General features: G+C 38.0%; 1 protein-coding gene across 1 annotated transcript; it reads left to right on the forward strand.

Moving 5' to 3' along the window:
* The first annotated feature begins 3,159 nt into the window (after window positions 1-3,159).
* On the forward strand, window positions 3,160-11,574 carry LOC136229724 (quinolinate synthase, chloroplastic). The gene is made up of 7 exons (XM_066018630.1): window positions 3,160-4,034; window positions 4,293-4,577; window positions 8,073-8,291; window positions 8,417-8,596; window positions 9,612-10,121; window positions 10,993-11,154; window positions 11,238-11,574. The coding sequence occupies exons 1-7, from the start codon at window positions 3,303-3,305 to the stop codon at window positions 11,316-11,318; spliced, it is 2,169 nt and encodes a 722-aa protein (XP_065874702.1). The 5' UTR covers window positions 3,160-3,302; the 3' UTR covers window positions 11,319-11,574.
* The last annotated feature ends 1,144 nt before the right edge of the window (window positions 11,575-12,718 follow it).

The raw sequence follows: 12,718 nt of genomic DNA on the forward strand, positions 1-12,718 counted from the left end.
CAAACCGTGCAACAGAATTGCTTAATGAATGGCGTACATCGTAGAATTTTGGAGAAGTCGTAAGGGGAACTGCTGTCCTTACAACCGCTGCTAGATGGTTTCCTCCGCTATTTGGCCTCAAAGTAACCTTCGACGCCTTGGTTCGCCCTGAGGATGAATTTTTCGGTGTCGGTGCTGTTATCAGAAACAGCAGCGGTAGCTTCATCGCAACGAGGTTCAGGAGAGTGCAGGGAAGAGTCACTCCAGCAGTGGCTGAAGCCATCTCGTGTAGAGAGGCTTTGAGTTGGATAAAGGAACGTGGTGGTGAGATAATCTGTGTTGAAGGGGATGCGCTAATTGTCATTAATGTGTTAAACCAGCCCCGGAGGAAGACTTCTCAACTTTTGGCCTCGTAATGGAAGATTGTCGCGATCTTGCATCTTCGATCCCTTGCTGCTCTTTCTGTTTCACGAGAAGATCAGCAAATAAAGTTGCGGACGAAGCAGCCAGACTTGGCTCATTGTCCCTGGAAATGGTTTTAACTAGTTTTATTCCCCCGTCGTTTGTAAGCCTTTTGGCAATTGACTAATTCTTTGATTCAATATATTCATTCATTCATTCAAAAAAAAAAAGAAGGTAAAAATATAAATATAGCTATAACTATATTTTAAATAAATAAAAATGATAATTAATCCAAATTCGAAATAATTAGATGATTTTTAAAAATAACATGTAATTAACGAAAATTAAAAACACATAACATTTTAAGTAGGTTTTTAAATCCTTCACACAGCTACCTTTCGAGCTTTAGTCTAGCATTGACGTAAAAATAGACTCCTATAAACGCATCGAACGAGATCGATAACCGAAACCCACAAACGATGAACCAACTTCTTATTACGTGGTCCGTAAAGTAACGATTTTTGTGGTTTGGAAACAACCAAATAATGATGACTCTATTTTTTCTTTTTAATTTCTTTTCTTACCCGCCTATGCCCTCTCTCCCTTTCAATTTCTTATTTTCTTCTTCACTCCACGTCTCCCTTTTCTGCTTTTCTTTCTAATTTAGTTATCAATGATTTGAGTGTTGGGTCCCATCTCCTGCATTGCTCCGCCTGCTCTCCCCTATGAAATCCCATAGCTCCCTTGTCTTTTCTGCTCTTTTCCAATCCAACCCCTTATCTCCCACGTGATGCTCCCACTCTCCATCCATCATTCCTATTTTTTGTTTTTGTGATTATAATAATAATAAACTAACTATATATATATAGTTAAATTAAATGTTGGGAAATTTCAAAGAACTCGTGTTTGGATTTATGAGAGTCTGAAGCCCGTTTATTTTTATGTTTGGTTTTTTCACATTTTCAAACTATTAAGACAATGAGTCGTTTTTTACTTTTCTCCACCTGTAACATTCTGAACAAAGATAACTATAATTTTATTACGAAAGTTAAAAAAATCTATACAAACAGACTGCCATTTAATTAAATGTTTTTTTAAAACTAACATGTCATCATTCAATCTTAGTACTAAAACTCTTAATCGAAAAGAACATGATTAGAGGGAATAAAGATACAAACCTGAATAATTAACCGTCCTTCCGTTGTAAACTTGATCTGCGATTTGTCACCAAACCCCTGCCCCTTTTTCACCCTACACATTAATACTAGATATCAATTGGCTGATTTGTTACCAAACCCCTAAGCCATTTTTATTGTCACATGCCTTATATAAGATGGATGTTTTACAAACACTATATCTTAAGGAAAGATTGAAAAATAATGCAACTGGTCGAAGTGACATACATCTCATCAATCAACAAAAACGGGCTCAACCAATTCTATTATTTCAGGTGGAATTATTTTCTATCAGCGATCTGTTTTTCTATATAAAGTATAATTATTTTCATTTTTAATAAGAAAAAGTCAGAAGCTAATTTGCTGCTTTAAACATTCAAACCTTTTTTCATTTAACTACATCTAACTGCCATTTCTAACAACTTGCTAACAGTGATGAACAACAGTTGTCTTAATTACTGAAGTTTGTATACTTCAACTAGTGGTGAATACAGGATTGTTCGTTCGGGGAGACCGATTTTACAAATTTTTTTTTGCTAAATCAGTGTCTATTAGAAAAAATTCAGATTTAGAACGAGTCTAATAGACCAAAAAAATTAGAAATTTAGGTTTACGAAATGCCTAACAGTCTAAAAAATTAGAAATTTGGATTTAGAAATTACATAACATCCTAAAGAAATTGGAATTTTGGATTTATAGAGGACCTAACAGGGGGCCTAGAACATCATAACACCTCAAATTTTATGGAGAAATTGAGAGCGAAACTACTCGTGGTCATTATTGTTCGGGCGGCCGGAGGGGCCGGACCCCGGCCTCTGTCTCCGCCCCCTGACTTCAACATAACTTGTATGTGATAAAGTTATTGACATGACATTTTTCTATGATTGATTATGCTCCATACGCATGGAAACTTGAAAGTTCACAAAGAAAGTGGGATAGGCATGGACAATGATTTTCTGCCCCCAAATTTGACCATAAAGAGGCCCAATCTCTTATCTTTGGCCATCCTTTTTCCTATTTCGAGTAATTAACAATAAATACGAGATTTACCTACCACAGTGACAGCTTTGTTTTAGGTTTAGTTTAGTGGCCTTTCCTATAACAGGAAGGACAGCACAAACAAACGAAGAAGAAAAAAAAGAATCCAAATACGGATTATGCTAAAATCGTATAAATTGACACTTATAAAAAGTTTGAGCACATGAATTAGTTTTTAAAATATATTTAATTGTATGCATGAAATAATAGTACAATATTTCAAAAACAAAATAGTACAATATTAATTTTAAATTTTATTAACCGCAAATTTCAATCTTTATTTCTGCGGCCAGAACGTCAGAGGTTTCATGCCATCAAACTGCAAATGAAAAAAAAAGTCATTTTTGTTAAAAGCTTGAAATTCATTCTCTAATAAACAAGATTGCAATGGGTTAAATCTACTGTCGAACTTTTTAAATAACTACACAGGAATGCTCATAAAATTGAATATATGAAACTATTAAAAAAATTGTGTCCAATGGAATTTATTTTATTAATTATGAGTATAAAATCAATGTAAACATTTTTTTGAGTAGTTTATAGTATCTGAAAGATGATTCGTGGCGCCAAGTTCATTTTCTAGGAACTGTCTCTGTCCCTGTCTCTGTTCCTGCTCGCTTTAAAAGGCTGCTCTCCCTTTTTTCATCCTAAGGCCATTCCTTGCACGCACTTTGAGGCCGCTCCTTCTTCTCCTCCTCCTTCGCTTCCATGGATTCCTCTGCTACCATCTCCATCAAAGCTTATTCCTGTTATTCTTCTCCTTTCTCCATCTCCTCCACCCATTCGCCTAAACCCAGGATTTTCCCTCATAAAACCCTTAATTATCCTTCCATTTCCTTTAAACCCTTCAATTCTGTCATTTCTTCTCACAACCCTAATGTATCTCGTTTTTCCTGCTCTGCTGTTACTTTGTCTACGTCTCCCACCACTGACGTTGTGGCTGGAAAGTTGCTTCATCTTGTCACTGAATTTCAGTCCATCCCTGAATCAATCGATCGCGTTAAACGGGTTCTTCATTATGCCTTGCTTCTCCAACCCTTTCCGGACTCGTTGAAAGTGGACTTCAACCGCGTCATGGGCTGTACGGCTCAAGTCTGGATTGACGCTCAGTTAGACCAATACGGAAAGATGAGATTTTTGGCTGACAGCGATTCCGAGATCACTAGAGGGTTCTGTGCTTGTCTGTTATCGGTGTTGGACGGGGCGGCGCCAGAAGAAGTGTTGAGCGTAAAGACGGAGGATTTGGTGGCTTTGAACGTAGGGTTTCCTGGCGCTGAAAGGTCGAGAGTTAATACGTGGCACAATGTGTTGGTGAGTATGCAGAAGAGAACGAAGAAATTGGTTGGAGAAAGGGAAGGGAAGAAACCTTTCGATCCATTTCCTTCATTGATTGTCAGTTCAGAGGGTATACAGGCAAAGGGAAGCTATGCTGAAGCCCAGGTTAGCACTACTGTCTTCCAATTTGATTGATTTGAATTGTCTTGCTCTAACAAGATCATGGTTATAGAATCACAAGAATAGTGCTTTTTCATTCCATAACTTTTAATTGCATGCTGAAAGACAACCCATGTTGTTGCATTTGAAAGAAACTCAGCCAAACTGTTGTTAACTTTGTGTTCATCATTTTATCGAACTTGCCAATTTAGATATGTGTGATGCATTTTGGTTTCATTCTGGAGCATTTTTGAACTTCTATAGGCAAGATATTTGTTCCCGAATGAATCCAAGGTTCAAGAACTTGTACAAGTCTTAAGGGAGAAGAAAATCGGTGTTGTTGCTCACTTTTACATGGATCCTGAAGTTCAAGGCGTCTTAACTGCTGCACAGAAAGAGTGGCCGCACATCCATATATCTGATTCATTGGTCATGGCAGATAGTGCTGTGAAAATGGCTAAAGCGGGATGCAAATTCATAACAGTCTTGGGTGTAGATTTTATGTCAGAAAATGTCCGCGCAATCCTTGATCAGGCCGGTTTTGGAGAGGTATGTCATTGGTCTCATGTCTGGTGTTTGATGCTATTGGTCATATTGAATGCGTGTCATAAGTTACCAACAATACAACAACAACAACAACAAAGCCTTAGTCCCGAAATGATTCGGGGTCGGCTAACATGAACCATCATATAAAACCGTGAAAATCAAGTCGTGTCAGCGACACAGATTCGCTCCCTCCACTCCGTCCTATCCACTACCATATTTTCCTCAATTCCCAATAAACTCATATCACTCTCGATCACCCTCCTCCAAGTTTGCTTAGGTCTTCCCCTACCCCTCACCACTACATCCCTTTGCCACTCTTCGGTTCTCCTAACCGGCGCATCAAGCGCTCTACGTCTCACATGGCCAAACCACCTTAGTCGGTTTTCTCTCATTTTATTCTCAATAGATGTAACCCCTACTTTTGTCCTAATTATTTCATTACGCACCCGGTCCTTTCTCGTGTGACCACACATCCATCTCAACATACGCATCTCCGCCACCGACATCTTATGGATGTGGCAGTGTTTCACTGCCCAACACTCCGTACCATATAACAATGCTGGTCTAATTGCCGTCCGGTAGAATTTTCCCTTCAATCTATTAGGCATGCCGGGATCACAAAGGAAACCCGTAGCACTCTTCCACTTCGACCAACCAGCTTTAATCCTATGGGCAACATCTCCATCTACTTCTCCATCCGTTTGGATAATAGATCCTAAATACCGGAAGCAATCCGAGGCCTGAACAACTCTCCCATCTAGGGTGATTGTCCCTGCCTCCCTACTCCTACGGCCGCTAAACTTACACTCCAAATATTCTGTCTTACTTCGACTCAACTTAAAGCCTCTAGATTCTAGAGTTTGCCTCCATAGTTCCAACTTCATCTCCACTCCTTCTTTCGTCTCATCAACCAACACAATATCATCTGCAAACAGCATGCACCATGGTATACCATCTTGAAGTGAACTTGTTAGTTCATCCATAACGATGGCAAAAAGAAATGGGCTTAGTGCGGAACCTTGATGCACTCCAATCGTAATAGGAAACTCTTCAGTTTTCCCAACACTAGTACGTACACTCGTGCATACTCCCTCATACATGTCCTTTATGATGTCAATATATTTCCGCGAAATGCCTTTCCTTATCAAGGCCCACCAAAGTACTTCCCTTGGTACCTTATCATATGCTTTCTCCAAGTCAATGAAAACCATATGCAAGTCTTTCTTCTTATTTCGATAGTGCTCCATTAATTGTCTCATTAGATGGATGGCTTCCATAGTTGATCTTCCCGGCATAAAGCCAAACTGGTTTTCCGAGATCTTCACCGTCCTCCTTAGCCTTTGTTCAATCACTCGCTCCCAAAGTTTCATAGTGTGACTCATTAATTTGATTCCCCGATAGTTGGCACAATCTTGGACATCGCCTTTGTTCTTATACAAAGGGATTAAGGTACTTTTCCTCCATTCTGATGGCATCTTATTGTTTCTCCAAATTTTGTTGAAGAACGTCGTCAACCATTCGATTCCTCTTTCTCCCAAACATCTCCAAATCTCAATAGGGATGCCATCAGGTCCTACTGCTTCTTCAACTTCATCTTACTTAATGCCATTTTGACTTCACCCTTTTGAATTCTCCGCAGGCATTCATGATTTATCATATCGTGATGGATACTTATATCTCCAACATCTTGTTGGCGATCTCCATTAAATAAGTCATCAAAATAGGACCTCCATCGTTCCTTGATATCCTTATCTCCAACTAGGACTTTCTGGTCCACATCCTTCACACATTTAACTTTTCCGAGATCTCGCGTCTTCCTATCTCTCATCCGAGCAATTCTATATATGTCTCTTTCCCCTTCTTTCGTATCCAATCTTGTATACAGATCCCGATTCACCTTTGCTCTAGCATCTCGTATGACCTTCTTTACTTCCCTTTTAGCCTCTTTGTATTTTTCGTAGTTCTCGTCACTCCTACATTTCCCCAATAGTTTATAGGATTCTCTCTTACTCTTTACTGCTTGTCGTACTTCTTCTGTCCACCAAGATGTGTCCTTACCCGGTGGCATGCTACCTTTAGATTCCCCTAGAACTTCCTTCGCTACTTCCCTTATACTATGCTCCATCTTATTCCATATTGAATCTATATCTGAATCCATATTGCAAGTCCAAATATCTTTTTTGGTCATCTCATCCACAAATTTTTGTTGATTCTCCCCTTGCAATTTCCACCACTTAATCTTAGTCTCTACTTGAGGTGTTTGTTTTCTTATACATTTCCTACTTCGAAAATCTAGCACCACTACTCTATGTTGGGTTGTCGTACTCTCACCAGGGATCACCTTACAATCAATATAACTCTTTCTCCAAGCACTCCTTACTAAGAAGAAGTCAATTTGGCTCGCATTACCGCCACTCCGATAAGTCACTAAGTGGGATGTTCTCTTCATAAACCATGTGTTCATGATACTCAAGTCATAGGCTGATGCGAATTCCAAAATATCATTTCCTGCTTCATTCTTATCTCCAAAACCATACCCTCCATGAACACTCTCAAACCCATCTCGCCTAGAACCCACGTGTCCATTGAGATCACCCCCTAGTACCATTTTTTCATCCCTAGGAACCTGTTGCACCACTTCCTCTAAGTCATCCCAAAAAGCTTGTCTTATAGACACATCTAATCCTATTTGTGGCGCATATGCACTAATGACATTCACAACCTCATCCCCTATCACTAGCTTAACACTCATAATTCTATCGCTCTTCCTAGACACCGCTACTACCTCATCAATATACTCCCTATCAATAAGAATACCTACTCCATTTCTACTCTTATCCTTTCCTGAGTACCAAAGCTTATAACCCCAAGGAGCTATCTCTCTAGCCTTGGCTCCAACCCACTTGGTTTCTTGTAGGCATAATATATTTATTCTCCTCCTCTTCATAACATCTACAATTTCAGCTAATCTTCCTGTCAAAGAACCTATGTTCCATGTCCCAAAGCGTAACCTACTACCCTTACCCCTACCCCTACCATTACCGTGGACTAGCTTATTTACCCGCAACCCTTGCATATTTGACACCACCCCCGGGTCCTGGGGTGGCGCGCCGCTTCGGGGCGACGACCTAGCAACCCTTGCACATTTATCACTACACCCGGGTCTAGGAAGTGCAGCGCGTCGCTGAGTAGGGAACGCCCCAACGGTATTTATATTATGGTTCATGATAGCGTTATATCTTTCGAGTATGCAGCAAGTTTAGAATGAATTATACGGATGATATTTAATATTTCCTGGACCTGATCTTGAAAAGTTAAGGACCCTTAATATCCAGTAGTGAGTGGTTAGATTAAAAGTTGTTTCAGATGTTGAAGGAAGATCATATGGTGTAACGTTTCCACATTTTGTACTTTTAACTTCTGAATAGAAAAGTCTTGTATCGAGTCCAGTCTAGGGGAGCAGTTCATAACTTGACTTCCTGTTTAATCTGAAAACAGATTGGTGTTTATAGAATGTCAGAGGAGCGAATTGGTTGTTCATTGGCAGATGCTGCTTCTAGCCCTGCTTATATGAATTATCTTGAGGCAGCTTCTGAGTCTCCATGTTCCTTACATGTTGTCTACATAAATACATCACTTGAGACGAAAGCTTATGCTCATGAGGTCGTGCCTACAATCACCTGTACTTCTTCTAATGTCGTGCAAACCATCCTACAGGTAAGTAGTACTGCGATTGTGTTTTTCTCCCTTTTACTTGAAATTTTAATCTTTTGCATCTTGTGTTTTTACAACAGTGTACTGTGGTATGGAACACCTGATAACAGTTTCCTTTTCATCCACAGGCTTTTACCCAAATTTCAGATTTAAATGTATGGTATGGACCTGATTCATACATGGGTGCTAATATTGCAAAATTGTTCCAACAAATGTCAATGATGACTGATGATGAAATTGTGGAGATTCATCCAGCACATAATAGAGATTCCATAAGATCATTGCTACCTCGCTTGCATTATTATCAGGTGATCTCTCTTTCTCAGAAGACCTAGGACATATGCATCGTGATTTATGCAGTTAATGATGCATGCTTTAGATGACATACATCCTCTGAAGCTTGGGTTCACAATTTATTTGGCTAGTGGTTCTTGTAATTTGTCTTTTGTTCATGTTGACGTAGGTGGTGTAAGATATAGAACATAATGCAGCTATGGAAAGAGATAATTTGATTAGCCAATACATGAGTTGTCGAATTATTTTTGGTACCAAACAGCTACACTGTATTCTAAAAGTTGTCTTTATCTTGCTATAATATGATCATCATATGCCTTTTCCAACTATTCTACCCAATTTTTACTTTTGAAGATCTCAATTTGCTCAGTTGCAGTAACAGTAATGGTTTCTGGCCATGGGTGAAATCATGGGAATTCTAGATCACGTTCTTGGGGCTAAAATGTTGTAGTTCTGGATCAGGCTTTGCAACTTGGAAGGATAGAGGCCACTTGATGCTAGTAATTTATGCCAATTAGTTCCTTAGTTACCTCCTTTAAAATTTAGTTCACTAGTAATCTTCTTGGCGGGCCCATTGTATGAAGTGATGAAGGAAAAAGCATCTCGTCTTTTGCCGCAAATACACGTGCAAAACCCTTGAAGTGATTTCTTATGTGAAATTGCATGCCAAGTTTTGCTTTTCCCTTGAGGATTATGATTGAAATGCAAAAGACTGTAAATTTCTCACCTTGCAGAGATATTCTAGCCAGGATGAAATTCGTGTTTGTTACTTGCATGTGCAGGGATATACTTTGGCCTTTGTTCTTGCCATCTTTTCATGTAGAGCTATATATTTTGGCCATTGCCCCTTAAATAATCTCCTTAACACCATCTTACAGTTTGATAAAGTTCATCAACAGTTTATCTTATTGATATCTGCTGTATTACTAAGCTACGTGCAACTAATGAATTCTCTCTGTTTTATCTGGGTTAATACCCTAGTGAAGTCTTGTTCTCTAATTATTGACAATTATGTCGTCTTTATATCAGGATGGCACATGTATTGTTCACCATCTCTTTGGGCATGAAGTTGTAGAGAAGATAAATGAGATGTATTGTGATGCTTTCCTAACTGCTCACCTTGAGGTCCCCGGGGAAATGTTTTCCTTGGCAATGGAAGCAAAGAGGAGAGGAATGGGAGTAGTTGGTTCCACCCAAAATATATTAGATTTTATAAAGCAAAGAGTTCAAGAGGCAATCGATAGAAATCTTAATGATCACCTCCAATTTGTTTTAGGAACAGAATCAGGAATGATCACTGCAATTGTTGCTGCAGTACGGCAATTATTAGGTTCTGCGAAGTCTTCTGGGGGAGCTAAAATTAATGTTGAAATTGTCTTTCCGGTCTCATCTGACTCAATAACAAGTACATCACCAAATTCATCTGCAGACTTAAAATCAGTGAATGCAGGGGACTTTGTACTACCTGTTGTACCTGGAGCTGCTAGTGGGGAAGGATGTTCTATTCATGGTGGATGTGCTTCGTGTCCATACATGAAGGTCAGTAAATTGTTGTTGCAGATCTGCTGCTTAGTTTGCTTATTTGTCTATGCAATCCAATTAATTAGTATGGTGTCAAACGTGTCTAAGACTGCATGCATCTGAATTAGTTTTGCAGATGGATGCTTAAACTACAGTTTTACCGAAGTGTGCGCATGAAATGTTCCAAGACTCTAGAGAACATGTCATTCTTTTATGTTGTTTGGATTAGGGGAAAGACAAACTTAAAATTTGAAGAATGTTTGGTGAAAAGACAAACTTAATAAGGTTTTGCAATTTTAATCGTCATGCAGAGAACTGCTTTGTTCTCGATTTATCAGAAGAAATAAAGTTGAGTGCTGGTCTGAAATATGAATGACAGTAAAGCTTGGATTGGTTACACAATGGTTTATGTAACATGTTAAGCATTGTGAATTGCCAAATTTGAAATTACTGAAAAGCATCAATATGTTTGTATTTGTTACATAATTTACTCAACTGTGTCCTGTTCATAAGCCAACTCTACCAAGATCAAACATCTTAGGTTTCGCGTCTTCCCTGGCACGAAGTAGTTTTCTTAATTGTGCTGACTACTAATGTACTGATATCAGGAATCTGCATTTAGCCTAGGAAAGAAATGCTATGACTTGTCCCATTTTTATGTTGATTCCTATACCTTATTGCTAATGTGCATTTTGTACTCAAAATCATTTCCTTTTGTTAAATTATATTGTTCATGGGAGTACATTCAATCTAGGTTGCACAGTTCTATAAACAACCAGTTGTAAACGAGAGTTGCTGTTTCCACTTTTATCTTTCATTTTCTTATTTTAAGAAACAAATTCTATGTCTGAAGTGAAGAGTCTTATTGATAGTTACTTTGTTATGCCAGATGAATTCTCTTACATCCTTACTACAAGTTTGCAAGCAGCTGCCCAACGAGAAAAAGGCCATTGCGGCATATGAGGCCGAGCGATTTAAAACGCAAACTCGTAGTGGAAAATCAATAGCAGATGTTGGATGTGAACCAATACTGCACATGAGACACTTCCAGGTTAGTCTTTTCTTGTGCAACCAAACACCATTTAAGAGAATATGAGATTTAAACTGACTCTGTTTGATTCCGTATATATGCAGACTACAAAAGAACTGCCAGAAAAGCTTGTCTATCAGGTAATTAATAGTAATACTAATGGTGGTGTTAAGGCAACATCATAGATTTGGTGATATAGAGAATGTGAGAGCTTTTTCCTACAATTGAAAGATGTGGAACGTGAGCATCTTGTACAAACTTTTGTTGCACAACTCAACCGAGTAGTTTAGTCATTATTTTTAAATCACGGGAAAGAATAAAAAGTGTAGTTTAGGGTTAGAATTACAGGAGATGTCAAGTGATATAATTGACTTCACTTTATCTGTAACGTATGATATCATAAAATTCAGCAGCATCATAATGGGTTGGTTCACGACTTCATGGTTGTGTTTTTGTCCTTTTTCCCTAAACATTGCATCTCATCCAAAGAAACTGAAATAGGCCAAATGTGATTGAGGAATGGGATTGTCTATGTATTAGGTTCATCTGTGCAGCAGCAATGGTTATATTTGATGAATTGTTATTGAGCTATAGTTCATTAGAATTTGAATTGCACTCTCTTTTAGCCAACACGGGATCGAGATGGTTAGATTAGCAGTTGCAGTGATTGTAAGCATGCTGGAAATTCCAACATCATTCCTGGTTAATCGAATTGTTCATATCAGTAGTCGATTAACGATTAACACTTGCATTAAGTGAGAAATCAAAAGTCAAGCATTTTGAGTTGCAGTTGAATGCACAAGTCAAGCATACACGATGTTTGGCAGGTCGAAAATGGCTTTTTTTAATGTGTAATGTGCTTCAGTAGCATCAAAACTATGGAGGTCATCTAATCAGTTGCAGTGTGTTTCATCATAATTAATTGTAGTCGAATTTACAATTAAAAATAATTTCTAGCCTAATTAATGAAATTTATTAAATTAATTATTTAGTTTTTTATTAATTAAATTAAATAATCATAAATTGGTCAATATTGATTTGAAAATTAATTAGTTGGGTTAATGGGAGAATATATGTGGAAATTAAAAGTCATTAAACTAGGAATAGTTAGTTCGACGTGGGAATTAGTTGAGGAAAGTGACCGGACATATGGGAGCAGTCTGGTTGAGGGAGAATTTTTGGGCAACAACATGGGATAGGTTAGAAGAGATGGTTATAAATTGTTTTGAATATTCCTGACAAATGAAAATCGTTTTTAATACCTTTAAATGGACATGATTGGTGGAAAGAAAAAATATAATACATGTATCCTGAATTCAACTCAGCCAATTCAACTCAAATTTACTACTAATTCCAAACGGTGCAATTTCAATTCCTAAGTTTTTAATCTTACAATTTCCTTTTGACTCCAAGTCTTCAAGTTGTTACTTTAAATTTGGCATCGTTTCATTTAATTAAGTCATTATTTGTTTGTGTAAAATGACAAAAAAGGAAATAATAAATTATTTATTTGAGATTAAAGAGTATTAACTAGGACTAAAAAAGTTTATAAAAAGATATGGAACAATAAACTAATTGAAAAACC

This window comes from Euphorbia lathyris, chromosome 1 (genome assembly GCF_963576675.1).
Source record: "Euphorbia lathyris chromosome 1, ddEupLath1.1, whole genome shotgun sequence".
Classification (NCBI taxonomy): domain Eukaryota; kingdom Viridiplantae; phylum Streptophyta; class Magnoliopsida; order Malpighiales; family Euphorbiaceae; genus Euphorbia; species Euphorbia lathyris.